The 17473-nt window shown below is 38.1% G+C and overlaps 1 protein-coding gene across 2 annotated transcripts in view; it reads left to right on the top strand.

The window, feature by feature from the left end:
* The first annotated feature begins 431 nt into the window (after positions 1–431).
* LOC132130127 (nectin-3-like protein) overlaps positions 432–17473 on the top strand; it is a 60980-nt gene continuing 43938 nt past the window's right edge. For both annotated transcript variants that reach the window (XM_059541791.1, XM_059541790.1), the window contains exon 1: positions 432–645. In XM_059541791.1, coding sequence (XP_059397774.1) covers positions 552–645 — 94 coding nt within the window. In that variant the 5' untranslated portion in view covers positions 432–551. The remainder of the gene's footprint in view (positions 646–17473) is intronic.

Below are 17473 nucleotides of genomic sequence, written 5' to 3'. Positions count from 1 at the left end.
AATTCAGCCAATCACAACACAGTGGATAGCTGGCCAATCAGCCTACACCTTGATTTTCAGAAAGATGAGCTTTGTAAAAATCTATGTTTCAGAAAGGCGGGGTGTAGAGGAGCAACAATAATGCACATTATGTGGAAAATAATGTGTTTTTAATAAATAATTAGTTTTTTTTTCTACCTTAAACCCCATAAACACATTGCATTACACCAAATATACAAAATAATGTTCTTTTTAGTAACGTCACGTGACCCCTTTAACAAATATCGGTTAAACAAAACATTTGATGTTTTAGAAAATGAGCATATCTTCTTGGACACTGTGCGTACGATGTATGTAAATAACTTGTCTTGATGAACCGCCAGCTACTTATGTCGATCAACTCAAGTAGATAAATAATGGTTTGCATGGACTGCGCTTCACGTTAGACTGTACTCCCCCATAACTGGGAGGCAGAGTGGTACGGTCCAGACGCAGCCTTTTCCCGATGGAGTTGTTGCCGAGGAGCTTTCAGAGTCTCGGGGAGCGAGAGTAGCGAGAGCACGGGCGGTGATATGGTGCTGACAATGACTGCCCACTATCTCAGGAATAACCCGATTCACCCGGGACTGGATGTTAAAGTCCTGCTCGTGCTGTCATTTGTGTCAGGTAGGTTCGATCATATCTTACTTGCTGTGTCGTGAGCGCGCGAACCCTCGGCAAAGTTTGGGGGAATCCAGCGGTCGGTGGAAAGTGTTGAGCGCGTGAACCCGATGCCGTCCAGGCTCGCGGACAGTCCTTCAGAACGTCACCGTGCAACGTCGTTTGTGCCACGAAAAGTTTCTAAAACTTAGATTTAGCTGATTTCATTTTGGATACCTGCAACATATTTCTTATGGAACCCAAATCTAGCCTTCTTTTTGTCTTCAATCTGTTGTTTCTTTCAAACAACGCCGATTGTGTGAACGCAGGAATCTCGCACGAGGACTGAGATTCCGCTGCCATGGAAACATCCTAGCAGAAAATGAGAAACAAACAGTCGGTGTTTTTCTTTTGTATAGTTATTTATAACTTCATAACTTTAAAGAATAGTTGGATACTCGAAGTAACCCCTTTGACATTTATGTTGGCAGTGGAATGCTAGTCATTGTTTGCCAGCTGGTAATCCATGCCAAATTTATGTTGCGCTCTGTTTTTTTTTTAGCGTGCAATTGTGGTCATAGCTGGAAAATAAGAGTTCGATGTTATTTGCTTCGTTTGTTGACTGAAAGTTAATTAGAATAATGGACTTAACTTGGAAGTTTGTCACACATCAGATTAGTAATTCCCAGTTCCTTGTAACTTCATCAGTAACGTTAGTATTTCAAGTGACCTAAGTTTAGCTAAGTTTGACATTTCCATTTGATAGACGCTTATTTGGTTTATCTCTACTGAAACATCCAATTTAAAATTGCTACCTGGTTTCTAGCTGGTCTAAGCTGGTCATACCTGCAACCTTGCAGTTAATTTTAAACAGGATTTTTCAACCGACATAGTTCTCGTTGACAGTTAAAATCATTCTGTCCCGAGCACACCTGTCACGACCACAGTTGTCTTCTTTTAGCAACGGGCTTCAGCTGTGTATCATTCTGCAGCTGTAGGGGACACATTCAGCCAGAGGTCAGACCACAACACAGCACTCCGGCTCGTGCACAGTGGGGCGGTATCATGAGACAGCGTCCTCGCGCCCGAATCGATCACTCACGCACGCAATCACTCAAAGCAATTCCATCATTTTCCAGCTTTTGTTGTGTCTAGGGCATTACAACAATTGTCGTTTTTATCCGTGACGTAGTTAATTGTTACAATAAACGTTTGGACCGTTTGGATGTTTTAAAGATTCACTTTGTAACTATCTTTCGTTTGAATTTTTATTAATCTAGGAGCAAAGGTTAGTATTGGCTTATTCTTTGTATTTTGTGACTTCTTTACATCCTGTTCATTTTAAGTAAACAAATGTCTGGCCAGACGCCCTGCTGACACTAAAGACCTTGTGTCCAGCAGGGTAAGCCGCTGCGTCTCCTGTCCTCAGTTTTGTCCAGACATGGTGTGGTCGTTCTCTGCACTGCAGTAAGTGATGGCGGCAGGTGAATGAGGAGAGAGAGGAGGAAAGAATAACAGTTAAAATACCACACAGGAGCTGGGGATTAGCCCTGGCATTTCAATCTGTGTGTCCCACCCTCCCTCCTTCCCTCTACCTCTCTCAAACTGCTCTTCACTCCATCTCATTCATGTCGTCCTAATCGCTTCTCTCTCTGTCTCTGTCACTGTGCTCCATTTTTATCCCTGAATCTAATTGGTTGGTTAATAACTTGGACCTTAATTTTCTCCCAGTCCTTTTCCTTTGTTAAACGCAGATTTCCTCCACGTGTCGTGTTATTTCAGTCGGGTGATATCAGTATCTAGACTTTTTGTATAGATAACATTGTACTTTCTATGAATAGAGTACACTAGTGTGTCCCATTACTCAGCTTCATGGCTGGACTGGCCATTGGGCATACCGGGCATTTGCCCGGTGGGCCGACGTGCTTTTTGGGCCGATATCTCATACTCATACTTTTTTTTTTTTTTTTTTTTTTTAAACGGCCCATAAAATTTGTACATCGGTGGCCCATTCGTTTTGTTTAGTTTTGCTTAATTGGCGGCGCTGGGTTTGTGCCGGTGTAATGCATTGGTCAAAGTCAGTGTTAGTTTTTTTTTCTGACAGACCAGCCCATGAAACACGTAGATCAGCGGCCCATTGGCTCTTTTCTTGATTGACACTGGGCTGGCCCAATCACAACTTTAAACGAGTGAGCGAGCGGCAGCAGTGTCAGTGTGTATCTGTAAAAAAAAGATGGAGAAGAAACGCAAGGAATGTGCAGATAAATAGCGTGAAAAAATAGAACCAGGCCCTTAAAGCAGACACTGTAAACTGTGTCAAAATATATGTTTTCTGACCTTCATCAGCTCCTGTGGCAGATGATGATAGTGAGGACGGAGGATCAGGAGAGAGATGAGAAAGTGTAGAGCCTGCGGTAAGCATAACTACTTTCAAAACACATAGGCCATGTCATGAGTGTGTTGTGTCTATGTATATGTCATGATTACTTGGACTTGGATCTTAACAGAGTGTAGATTATTTCCACATCTGCATAGTTGACGATTACCGCAATTCACTAGAAATTTAATAAGAGGCGTTTGTAAACCATGTTTTCCGCCAAAATAAAAGCTTGATGCAGTTTGCGTCAAAATAAAAGATCATGTGCTTATCTCTTTCAAGTATAGAAATTGGTACAACTAATTAAGAAAGTTTCCTTTATTTTTTTTGTGCATTTGTTTTACAAAATATTGTATTACTGTCATTGGATTAATATTATAACTATTATTATGTATAGGTGTAATGTAAATAGACACTGTAACTAAAAGAGGTTTAAATTTTTCTTTGTTTAATTTGCACACTGAATATGGGTTGGAGCTTTTAATTTTGAACTCTCAAAGTGCATCAGATTAATGAATTTAACATTAAAATGCACAAAATTTTCTCACGGGGGGCATGCCCCCGAACCCCCCTAGAAGGACCGAGGACACACCACCATAGTTTTAACAAAAATCCTGTAAGAAACACTGGTATTGCTATGACAGAGCCGCTTATAGCTTGTTTTAGGATTCACCGCTGTGGAATGTAGTTCAACTGTATTAATAAATATAAAATTTTGACTTATCTCATCTGTTAACTCTCACTCGTTCCTATACTCACTCATTACATGGCATTAGTGGTTTTAATGAATAGGAGTTGGTATGCATATAATTAAGGGCGTGCAAAGATGGGTGGTGTTTATGATCATATAGTGGGCCGGTCTGGGCAAAAATGCCCGGGCCGATTTTTTGTCCCAGTCCAGCCCTGCTCAGCTTGAGGTACAAATTCCATGTTTTTCTTGGAGACAATTAGGTTTCCAAAAGTATTATCTAACATAAGATCAACAAGTATGTTTTGAATGTATCAACTGTCAGTAATGACAATGCTTGTGTTTCACAAAGGGCTCGACCTTTCTGTACTTGTATAACAAAGTAATGCAACAGTCTCATAATTTCGATGTTAAACTGAAATTTAATTCATTGTAGCAAGGTTGAGGTTGCAAATGCTGATCTCTAGATGGAATGGAAGTAGCAACAGATGTTTTATTTTGTATTGTGTCATACAATTGAGTGAATCGAATTATCATAAAGACAAAAATGTTAGGCAGGGACTTTGTTTAGTCCATTAGCCATTGATTGAATGGAGGCAGATCTGATTGTGACAATAACATGCATTTAGAAAATAGATGAATAGGTGAATTTCCACCTATTTTCCATTTCCTCTTAAAAACACTGTGTGATGAACACTTGCAGTGGTGGTTTGTATCACATGCTAGAATTGAACAACTAAAGAAACCGGTTCATATTGATGACATGGGGGGAAAATCTCTATTACCAAATTGTGTCTGCCAAAACCCCTTTTCCATTAATAGGGTGCTGGTGTCGGATCCCGCGCCAAATCTGAAACCACTGGTCTGGAAAAATCAGCACTTTCCAGGGCCCTAAATTCATGCCAGTCCCAAACCAGGAACCACTAACATCAGAGGCTAATAATATTCTCACTAAATGAAAATAAATTATATAAATAAATATTTTCTTTCTCATTCTTCTTTGACTTGTCTTGACTTTTATCGTGATCGATAAAAGCACTACAAGGTGATGTGGGAATTGAAGCATTAGTGGTGTTAAACACAATCCTTTCAACACTCTCAATCACTGTGTTTCTCTAGAGCTTAAGTCACTGCTACCCACCCCCTGAGTGCTCGCTCTTATCAAGACAGAATGGATTGGGCCGGCGGTGTGTCTGCAATTAAGATCCATGTAACATGATTTTATTGATAATGTTGTAATGCTGGTGGCATGGAATCTGTGTTCCACCCACAAGACCATTAAGGCATCAATACATTGTACACATTAAGAAGTCTTAGCCAGGTTCTTTTTTCATGAATAACCTATGAAAAACATGCATGATCTTTGGTTGGAGGAGTAGAGGTTTCTCCACTTTGGCACTCCATGTCACACTGCTTTGGAGCGGGGTTGAATAATGAATGACCTCTTTATATAGACCCTTTCATCTGTGCTTGTGAGAGTCTGTCAGCTTAGGGGTGTATGTGGAGACTGAGATCACCTTCTGTACCGGTGCTAATTCTAATGTCACCCTTTACACTCTTACAAAATGACCAGTTCTACATAAGGACTCTATTTTTAGAAAGGTTGTTGTTTTTTTAACTTAGAAATTAATACTATTTTTGTTATGAGTACTTCAATTCAGCAAGGATACATTAATAGATACATAAAGAATGACAGTAAAGACATTTATGATGTTACAAATGATTACAATTTCAAATAACTGACATTCTTTCGAACTTTGTTTATCAAATAATCATGGAAGGAATGTCATGGTTTTCACCGAAAGATTTAAGCAGCACAAATCAGCATCTTACAATGATTTCTGGAGGATCACATGACACTGAAGACTGAAGTGATGGCTGTAGAAAATTCTACTTTTACCATCACAGGCATAAATGTAAAATATATGTATATTCAAATAGAAACCAGTTACTTTAAATTGAAATAAAATTTTACAGTATTACTGTTTTATTGTATTTATATTGTATTTTGTATTTGTATTTGTATTGTAGCAGTCAACTTTCATAAACATAAAAAAATCTCATCTGACCCCAAACATATGAACGGCAGTCTAGATTTGTGACCAGTTTGATTCCAAATGTAGAAATTAATTTTTTTCCATTGGTGTCTACGACCAATCTAAATTTGAATGTCATTTTTTTCTTAGTCTATAACAAGTACTCGACTACCTTAATGCATATTGCACATCTCCACAAAAACGTTTTTTTTTCTTATTGTACCCTGCCTGCAGGATCAAGATCAAGAGCTGTCTTTGCACCATCAGAGACTGAAAACAGAGCGCAAAACAAAAATAGACGTTTTTTCTGAAATTAAGGATCACAGGGAGATTTAATAGCCGACATAGATCGATTTAAAATTTTGTGACTTTTAAAGAGGGGGTCGCTGAGGTGTCAATTCTTTAGAGACCTGGGATTCATTCATCTGTCCCTCTGTTGCAAAAGAGGATTAGGCCCAAGCAATAATAGAGAGGCAAGCTTTGGATGTTGTGTGTGTGTGTGTGTTGTGATGGTGCTGTTGCTAACATAAGAGAGACACAAACAGTCAGTCAGCGATCTCTGAGTGCAGTTCTCCCCAGTATAAATCTCTAAGATGACCGGCCCAGCTCTTTGCCGGAGCATGAAGGGCAGTCGTGTTTCAGTGACCTCCTCATCAAGCAGCTGTCTCTCTGTGGGTGGGGAGATGAGCTGTGTGTCTTCTATGAGCCTGTGCTCTTTGGTTAACAGTGACATTTTCACCCTGTGTGTAGTTTCTAACGTCTTTCTTTGGCTTGATCACTTTCTGCAGCTGGCAGTGTAGGATCACTGTGGCAGTCACAGATATTTTTTGTGATCTTTGCTCTGCTGCTGGTTAGTGGTTATGGCTTGATGTGTTATTATGATTCCAAAGGATTTGCATTTTCTGCGCTGATTTTGGGAGAACTACAAGCTTGAATACTTCACTATAGATTTAAACATGATGAAATGTTGTTTTTTCTAACCAGGCTCATTGGAAAAAACTTGCCTGTGTGGCGACATTTTATGATACTTTGTTTCTTGTACATTTCTTGACACTTTCAAAGTGAAATGTCCAGTGATTGGCGCTAAATGCTGGTTCAGTTTTATCCAAAACATATGAATGTTAACCTGACAGTGTTTTTTGTTGATTGTTGTATGTATTGAGGCAGAAAATTGACACACCCGAGTGCTCCTCATGGCAAGTGCTGTATCAGGTGGGCTACCGAGCATGTTTACTACATCAGAAAAACCATATGAAGCTGGTAATGTGGTGCAAACAGAAAATGTAAGTTTGCAAATAATGTATGGTAAAAGTGTTTTGTGGTCATAATGTATTATTGTGCAAGGGACTGGGAACTGCAGTCAATTGTATAAATAAATGTAACATTGAAAACAATGTTTTATATCTTACTGACAACATTGTTTTACATTTATGTGTGGAGTTTTGTGAATAACAGCCATTGGTTGCAAACATCAAATGTCTTCTAAATGGTTTGCTTGCAGTTGCTCCTCTACATGAAACTTGCCCATGAGGAACTGTTTAAACATCGCAAAACACCTGTGAGTCATTTTGTTGCGTGATGTTATGACATGGAGAAGGGAACGCGTGTAGATTTCATGCAAAGTGTAATCCATCCTGACTTGTTTCTTTTCTTAAGTGCTGTTTTGTTGCCATGGCGTCTTTCTCTCCCACAGTTCCCATCTTTTCCTCTCCTCTTACAGCTGTTTGATTCCATATCTTTAATCCCATATTCTATATTATTTCTAAAAATAACCTGTTCTGGATTAGCTTATGTAGCATTACATCACTTGCTCATCAATGAATCCACTGTAGTAAATGATCAGAATGATAGTCCAAACAGTTTATAAAAACACCACAATAATCCACAAGTAATACACACAACTCCAGTCCATTAATTAATGTCTTGTGCTGCGTGTTTGTAAATTCATCATCATAAGAATTTTTTTTACTTCAAACTGTGGTTTCCCGTTAAAATTTGAGTCCTCTATCCACAATGTTGCTTTCTTCAAATTTCAATGAAAAAGTCGTCTTGTCTGAAGCAGGAGAGAAAAAATGCAGAGAGCAAGCACTGTTCACAAGCAAAAACAGTCCAAAACCATTCTGAACAAATATATTAGGGGTTTTTGATGTGAGAAGACAAAAGGAGGTGGATTTTTCCACATGAGAAAGCATTATGGACGCATGTTTTAAGCAGAATTGACGGTTTTAAGTTAAAATGCTTTGATGGATTTATTTATTAAACTTGCAGTTGTTTTTGTTCACAAGATGTTAATTGATGATCTGAGGTCTTGTGGATTACTAGTGATGTTTTTATCAGTTGTTTGAACTCTTAATTCTGACGGCACCCATTTACTGCTAAGGATCCACTGGTGAGCAAGTGACATCATGCTACAGTCGTGGCCAAAAGTTTTGAGAACAACATAAATATTAGTTTTCAAAAAGTTTGCTGCTAAACTGCTTTTAGATCTTTGTTTCAGTTGTTTCTGTGATGTACTGAAATATAATTACAAGCACTTCATACGTTTCAAAGGCTTTTATCGACAATTACATGACATTTATGCAAAGAGTCAGTATTTGCAGTGTTGGCCCTTCTTTTTCAGGACCTCTGCAATTCGACTGGGCATGCTCTCAATCAACTTCTGGGCCAAATCCTGACTGATAGCAACCCATTCTTTCATAATCACTTCTTGGAGTTTGTCAGAATAAGTGGGTTTTTGTTTGTCCACCCGCCTCTTGAGGATTGACCACAAGTTCTCAATGGGATTAAGATCTGGGGAGTTTTTCAGGCCATGGACCCAAAATTTCAACATTCTGGTCCCCGAGCCACTTAGTTATTCACTTTTGCTCCATCGTGCTGGAAAATGCATTGTTCTTCACCAAACTGTTGTTGGATTGTTGGAAGAAGTTGCTGTTGGAGGGTGTTTTGGTACCATTCTTTATTCATGGCTGTGTTTTTGGCAGAATTGTGAGTGAGCCCACTCCCTTGGATGAGAAGCAACCCCACATATGAATGGTGTCAGGATGCTTTACTGTTGGCATGACACAGGACTGATGGTAGCGCTCACCTTTTCTTCTCCAGACAAGCCTTTTTTCAGATGCCCCAAACAATCGGAAAGGGGCTTCATCGGAGAATATGACTTTGCCCCAGTCCTCAGCAGTCCATTCACTATACTTTCTGCAGAAGATCAATCTGTCCCTGATGTTTTTTTTTGGAGAGAAGTGGCTTCTTTGCTGCCCTTCTTGACACCAGGCCATCTTCCAAAAGTCTTGGCCTCACTGTGCGTGCAGATGCGCTCACACCTGCCTGCTGCCATTCCTGAGCAAGCTCTGCACTGGTGGCACTCCGAACCCGCAGCTGAATCCTCTTTACGAGACGATCCTGGCGCTTACTGGACTTTCTTGGACACCCTGAAGCATTCTTTACAAGAATTGAATCTCTTTCCTTGAAGTTCTTGATGATCCTATAAATTGTTGATTTAGGTGAAATCTTAGTACCCACAATATCCTTGCCTGTGAAGCCATTTTTATGCAACGCAATGATGGCTGCACACGTTTCTTTGCAGGTCACCATGGTTAACAATGGAAGAACAATGATTTCAAGCATCACCCTCCTTTTAACAAGTCAAGTCTGCCATTCTAACCCAATCAGCCTGACATTATGATCTCCAGCCTTGTGCTCGTCAACATTCTCACCTGAGTTAACAAGACGATTACTGAAATGATCTCAGCAGGTCCTTTAATGACAGTAATGAAATGCAGTGGAAAGGTTTTTTTGGGATTAAGTTAATTTTCATGGCAAAGAAGTACTATGCAATTCATCTGATCACTCTTCATAACATTCTGGAGTATATGCAAATTGCTATTATAAAAACTTAAGCAGCAACTTTTCCAATTTCCAATATTTATGTAATTCTCAAAACTTTTAGCCCCGACTGTACATTTTTCCAAATCTCTTCCAATTAAGAAGCAAACTATTCTCCATCTTGGATGGCCTGGCTGATTAAATTCTCTGTAACTTTGCATCTTTTTTTTCAGTGAACTTCCATTGAGGCAGTGCAGTGTTTGGTCGAGATGCAATGCAAGCTTTTTAAGCCAGTTTAAAAATGCTTGGAATGCAGCGGATTGGAATCTGATTTAAGAATGTTCTCTAAACTAGCTGGAGTCGTACTGTTGATTTGACCTGATGCTGAGGTCATTGTTAAGAACACATTCGAATTTGGTGCTGATTGTTCTAGATGGAGCCATTATTGTGGTGGTGTTGTTGTTAATTTTGGCTCCGTGACAACCAGAACTTTGTTACGATCTTCACTTGGAATGCAGTGCCTTTTACTTAACACCAGTCTTTCCTGGTTTTCAACAAGCCTTCACAGCCACGCTGGGACCGTGACGTGGTCAGTCATTTCCCACACAAGCTTTCTCTATGCAGCCACACTTATCAGCATTTTTGGGTGTGAACTATGTTTGGCTGTGTGATCCTCTGAAGGTAGCCCTCTTAACTGCTTAACTTCATAGTGTGAGATATTTGGATCTTCTTTGGAATACCACAAGCAGTGTTAAGCTAGCTAAGCTGCTATGGGGTTTTTATTGATTGCGATTAACTTCTAAATCTAAGATATTTCTAAATGAATATGTATGAGCTGATAATCAATTTGATTCTCTGCAGTTTATTTTTGCTAATTCTGAATAATTCAGTTTTGTATTTAAAGAAATGCATTTGATTATTTAAATACTTGATTGAATTTATTTACTTAGGCTAAAAACGTACTTATGGATTTACAATGCAAATCAAACCAAAATGTAAGTCATATTTCAAGATTAATGTTTATGACTTGGCTTTTCTTACGACTTGTTTGTTTTTTTAGTTTTTTTCCCCTAATACTTTTAAATCTAATTCTCAAATTAAAAAAAAAAAATTCATACGAAATGGAAAATTCCAAAATTTTCAGTCATTTAAATAATATTTGTCCTTGCACAGATTGTATTATGACAGGTATATATCTGTAATTTTTATTTGGATCTCTGTGATGCATCACAGAAGAGGTATATGAAATTTCAGAAATGATCTAGGATTTTGTTTCAAAATTTTACAATAAGATGTACTTAGTTTCATTTAGATTATTTGAAAACGGTAAATATATCAGTCTATCACTAGTTTTCTGCCAGTGTCTTTGACCGACGTGTCCCAGTTCTACTAGAGGATAACGGTCTAGCCACGTGTTTTTTTTTTTGTTTTTTGTTTTTGTGTAAATGATTCTCCTAAAATCCTTTCACTGTGGAGGCACACATGCTTTTATCATTCATGGAAATATCCAGATTGCAGACCATGTCCTGATCTCCATTCAGCCTGGTTGGAGCACTCAAACTTGTCTTTTTTGTATGTTTTTTTTTTTTTTATAGGGTTCCACTGATGGAGTCCTTCCTGTTTTTTTTTTTTCATTTTGTCTCTCTCTCTCTCTCTCTCTCTCTCTCTCTCTCTCTCTCTCTCTCTCTCTCTCTCTCTCATGCACACGTTCTCAAATGCTATTGACAGTCACACCAGACAAGGATTGCTGTAATTGTGTTGCCTTTCTTTCAAATGCAGCAGAATGTTATACAGCCACTGTAATTATAAAAGCTGCCGAGCTCCTCGCTGCTGACGTCACTGGATGGCTTCAGCGAAGCGTTTTCTGTCATGATTGCAGGCAAATGTGAAACTCTGCATGTGACTTCACATACTGTTGGCATCATCCTCATCGTTGCATACCGTTGTTGTCATATTATACACAAAGAGAACTTTGGAATTCTTGGAGCTCATGTTTTAGCATTCTTCTGCTGATTCCTTGATGTGAATGCTTTACCATCGAAGTCTTCAGGAGACAACCTTTTAACTTCTTGGTCTGCAGCAGCTGAAGTCTTTTGATTTTGTGAAAGGGCTTGTGATAGAAAGACTGTCGGTTTGCTTGAATTGAAGTACTAATCAAATTTTTCTTCATGTGTTTTTCATCCGTAACCATGTGCAGAGAATCTGACTGCTGCATCCCACCCAAGTGCATCTGTCTCATCTCACTCTTTAATTAGATAGTCCCTAAGTACTGTTAAATTGGAGCTTATGAAAGAAAGTCTTTTGGGCTTCAGTGCAGGCATGTGTGGTGTGCATGCACACTCAAACACAAACACAATAATAAATAAATGTATGTTTGATTTAGACAGCATGCTAACAGATTTTGTTTATGTATTGTGGGAATGCTGTCTGAATTGAATGTAATGAGATTAGAAAGATATTAGTTTATATTTGAGGTGCAGAATATAACACCTGAACTATAGAAATAAATGTCTTCACTGTCACTTTTGATCGATTTAATGTATGCTTGCTGAAAAGTATTCTTAAACCTAAAAAAAAAATAATCGTAAATTATAATAATAATTGCTATAATATAATAATTTGAATGTTAGTGTATATTACAATTTCATATATATATATATATATATATATATATATATTTTTTTTTTTTAAACTTCCTATTCATCAAAGAAACCTAAAGAGAAAATGGTATACAATTTTCAACAATAATAATTATAAATGTTTTTTGAGCAGCAAATTGGTATATTAGAATGATTTCTGAAGGATCATGTGACTGAAGACTCCGTAATGAATGCTGAAAATTCAGCTTTGCCATCACAGGAATAAATATCATTTATAATATATTCAAATAAAAAAAAAGTTAGTATAAATGTAAAAGTATTTCACAATATTACTGTTTTTGCTGTATTTTGGATCAAATAAATGCAGCCTTAGTGAGCAGAAGAGTCTTATTTTAAAAACATTTTTAAAAAATTGTACCAATCTGCAACTTTTGAATAGTAATGTGTTTGTATATATTGTAACATGAAAATAATTGTCAGTTCATTATTATGCATCGCTTACTTAAGAACATTCATCAGCAGCTTTACTGAAATAATAGTTAGTGAAACTTTAAGCATTTTATTGTTTTTCATATGAAGAAACACTTTTTGCGATTTTATTTTTATTTTATATTTTTATTTTTTTATTTTTTTTTTGTTATTTGCTTTTCAGTTGACATCAAAACATTATATTGAATCATTAAAATATTGTCAAAACCGTATTTTTGGCTCCTTAGCTGCACCACACTCGATTTGGTTGTTTTGGTCTGATTGCGTGTCAACATGCAACATAGCTTCCTATTAGTGTATTTGTTTTGTATGAGTTACGTAAAATGAATGCAGAGTCGCAGTTCAGTTGATAGAAATAGGCTTCCTCTGAGTCAGTGCTTTTCTGGCGGGCTACTTCAACAGAAAGATTCAGTGAGATCAGACTGGCTCGTTCTCTCTTTTCATCATTCAAGTAAACTTATTGTATTCCAACATCCTCCACATTGGCAAAGCTGAGTTAAATGTGTGCGTATGTGTACCCACCCTCTCCCTTGTTTTCCTATCTGGGATATAGACTCTGAAAAAGAATTTTTTAGGATAATACGCTGGGCAAATTTCCTAGACGTCAGAAAATCTCCCATAGGTTCAAACCTCTGTTTGTTTAGGAGGCCTTATTGGAGCTCTGCTGCACCTACCACAGTGAGGAACTCGCGTCTCCCACGCTCAAGTATGGATTCGTCCCCCAAACCACTCATTTCTCAGTCCCTCCCTGTTGTAGCGCAATCTTGACGGGCCGACCTGAAAGCAGACCGTTTTGAAGCAAGAGTCCATTGGTCCCTTCAGAGACTTGTGGTCAGACGGATCCTTGAGACCCACTTTGCCTTGTGCATTTTTTTTTAATCTGTCCTCACCATGCTAATGCATCCCAGAGCGGGATTAGTGCTTGAGATCGGAACCAGCCCTTTATATCAGATCTGGATGAACTATGTAGAAACGAATGACCTAACTAGTCTGATCTAAAGATTGGACATCCAGTCTGGATCAAAATTCCTGCTCTGTCATACTATTTGACATTTCATTACTTCCTTGTTTAGACAACTGTTTTGTTCTAAAACTTAGTAAGCTGTCTACATAGGCAGCATTTTAAGGCATTATAAAAACACTCCAGACTCAAAAGGTGTAGGGAAATGAATTATGTTGCCTTATAAGGTTTCTTAAAAAGATTTTTAAGTCAGTAAGATTTTTGTCTGTCTGTGCTTGTGAGAAGTTTTTTATGCTCACCAAGGCTGAATTTATTTAATCAAAAATACTGTAAAATCTGATATTGTGAAATTATTACAATTTCGAGTAACCCTCTTCTATTGTAATATAATTTTAAAATTTAATTTATTCCTCTGTTGGCAAAGCTGTATTTTTAGGAGTCATTAGTGTCCCATGAATGATCCTTCAGAAATCATTCAAATATGCTGATCTGGTGTTAAAGAAATGCTTCTTATTATTAAAGGGATGTTCCAAACCCGTAAATAGCTTGCTTTGTCTTTGGAACACAATACATTTTTTTTTTTTTTTAATGAAAACCGGGAGGCTTGTGAGTGTCCCATAGACTGCCAAGTAAGTTATACTGTCAAGGTCCAGAAAAGTATGAAAAGCATTGTCAGAATAGTCCATCTGCCATCTGTGTTGAACTGTAACGTTATGAAGCTACGAGAATACTGTTTGTAAGCGAAGAAAACAAAAATAATTACTTTATTCAACAATTCCTTTGTCAACAGTCTCCTCTGTGTCTCTCCACATCATTCAAACTGCCAAAGCTCTTCTATGTCAGCCACGCCACAAGGATTTGCTGTATTTATGCTTTGATTTGAAAGAAAACTGTGCATCCTTGTGGCACGGCTGACACAGAAGAGCATAGGCAGTTTGAATCATGTGGATAGACACTGAATAAAGTCGTCACTGAATAGAAGTATATATATTTTTATTTTTTTCGAAAGAAGACCTGACTGACCCCAAACTTTTGAACTTTGAATATTGTATTTTTATTTTTTTCAGAGAAAGCAATCCCAAAACTGTATACGACTACATTATTACACTGTTTCTTTATTTGTCCATTACATGGAGCTGCTACCTATAGAGTGCTCCAGATCAGTCATTTGAGGTTCTGTGACTGTTAGAGTGCTGCCTATGTACAGTTTGCCGTGAGGATTTGGAACGAAACGCATGTATCATTGCCCAGTGTGTGTAGCCTCTGTGAGAAGTTGCAGGGAATGAGGAAACGAGTTGGCTGGACGGTGAAAACAAACGGGACTTTCCCATAAGAAAAGCATTTCTCCTCCTATTAACAGCACACATTAAAGCCATGTTTCATTGATCTTCCTGTTACTGCTGCTTGTTAAATGGTGTGCCGAGAACTCAGGGAACAGCATTAAATTGGGATAGTTGATGGTGTGATTAGCAGTGTTTTGGAGAGGAGAAGGAAGGAAATCACTGTTCAGAGACCTCTTATGTTATCATGTGGAAAAGCGGGGACTCGCAGGGAGCGTTGGGGTTGAGCGCACATGAGGTGCGCTGTCATTTTGCCCATGAGCTGGGATGGTTCTTATTCAGACAACCTCAGCTTTGATGTAAGTCACATCAAAATGTTGAATAGTTAAAGGAATTGCTCATGATTCACTCACCTTCATGTTGTTCCAAACCCATGATCTTATTATTTTTTTTTTTTGGAACTTTAAAAAGGATAATTTTTTTTTTGGAGCATCTTTGAGTAGCTTTCAATACAACAACAGGTTAATGACTGGGTTTCTCAATCTGCAAAAGCAAAAAATCACAGTGTCCAATATTACAGTTACTTCTAAAGCCATATGATAGCTTTGTTAGAAATACACTGACTTTTGTTTGCTGCAAATATTGTCCTGTGTCATGGCTCTCAAATAAATTAATCTAATACATTAATTAATTTTGTTTTAATAAGTTTTAAATAGCTTTAAATTCAGCTATTTCAAATATATATTTTTTTATTGTTTACTTGGCATGTTATTGTCTCCCATAGTTTCATTTTGATATAATGATTGTAGTTAATTTTTTTTGAAAAATAATACAGATACAAAATGGCGAGTAAATGAATATATATATTTTTTTTATTAATTTAAGTTTTTATCATAGTAAGAGCGACATCATCTGATTTTGGGACAGATAATGTTGTCATTGTGAATACTTTTTGCCAGAACGTGTTGAACTAGTCAAAAGTATTTGAAACCTATATCTTTTCTCCGCAGCTTCCCTTTTTTTCACCCTATTCCTTTTTATGTATGTACTGTACATGTGGAAGAATTGACAATAAAGCAGACTTGACTCTGGTCTCATTTCAACCAGGCATATGGAATGATATTTACCTCAGAGGGATGGAAAAGACAACCAAAGTCAAATGAAAACTTTGGTTTGATCCGCCGGAGCAAAAGGAAGAGTGTTAAGGTTTTGACGTAGGAGATGAGAAACGGCTGTTTTTCCATCGCTGTTTTGACCATTAGAAAACAGTGGCTTGTGAATTGCAGCTCTGTGAGGTTGACTGATTAGAAGCCTGAGGAACAGAGATGCTGTGACTCAGCATTAGAATATGACCTGGGCTGCTGCGCTAGCCATTGTGCTGTTGCAGCTTTTCAGTCACGTGGCACAATCAGGGAGTTTAACAGCAAAAAGGACTTATTTTTATGCTTTGTCGCATCAGAATAGCAGGTTTGGGAAGCTTTGCTGTCATAATCTCACTTTGTTTTTGCAGTGTCATCAATAATGTCTTCACACAACCATCAAACTTTACTCTAATATCACAATATAGACACAACACTTTTTCTGACGTGCAATATGACAAACTTCCTTTTAATTTTAAGATATGGCAAACTATAACTGAAACCAAAAGAAAATTGCCGTAGGACAATTTTCACTCAAAATTAATATTACATTTTGCAAAAATTTACAAATAAATGGCAAGTAATACAAATTACGCTTTAAATTTTGATGTTGATGCACAAGAAATGTGTTTTAGGGAGCACGTATGTGGGGGTTCCTCATGCTATATTTGACTTGGGTGCGTCATACTTTTTTTTTTCTCATCCCCAGAATCCTCCGGTGCAACCGCCTTCCCCTCACACTGACTGGTATCGGGTAGATTCTGGCAGTCTTCTGGCCTCTCTGTGGTCTAGACTAGAGCTAGTGTGCCGTTTTCTGAAGGAGCACGATGAGTCACTCTTCCCAAAACCACCAACCATCTCCGTGTGAGAGCATCAGCTTCACCGCTGCCCTGAAGACATCACCACTCTGACTGTCACAACACAAGCTTACACTCATTTATTCGGTCTCTTAACATGCATTCCCGCTGGTCTCTTGCTCTGCGAGTTCCTCCACCAGGATGCTGTGAGGTGGCTCTGTTTTCTGTCACCAGTGATTGGCCGTTCTTTGAGAAACCAGCCTGCTGACAGATGGTGAATTGCTTGTCTGGCTGGTCGTAGTTTCACAGTCTTGCTGTTAAAAGTTTAAGCTTGAGAGTTCTTTGTCTTTAGGGGTTTCTAATGCTAACCAGCCAAACTGGAACACCTTCTTTCAGAGGTGGGTGTTTGAGGTAGAACATGACGTGTAAGAGCACTGAAATAGAGCTTCATCTTCAAACAAGTTTTTTGAAAACTTTCAAAGCATAACATTCATGCAGATATGCCTTTATACTGTGCTCTATGCAGAGCTTGGTCAGGCTATTTGTCTTTTTCATGGAGGAGGAGATTTATTTGAGGACTCTGGTGCATTCCTGCTGAGTGCTCAGGCCGCTGGAGATGCAGTGACCACATTTATGTGAAACCTGAAGCCACTTCTGCTGTTGCTG

This window comes from Carassius carassius, chromosome 47 (assembly GCF_963082965.1).
Source record: "Carassius carassius chromosome 47, fCarCar2.1, whole genome shotgun sequence".
NCBI lineage: Eukaryota > Metazoa > Chordata > Actinopteri > Cypriniformes > Cyprinidae > Carassius > Carassius carassius.
Note: the sequence above shows the minus strand (reverse complement) of the source record. Positions and strands in the feature narration are given on the sequence as shown.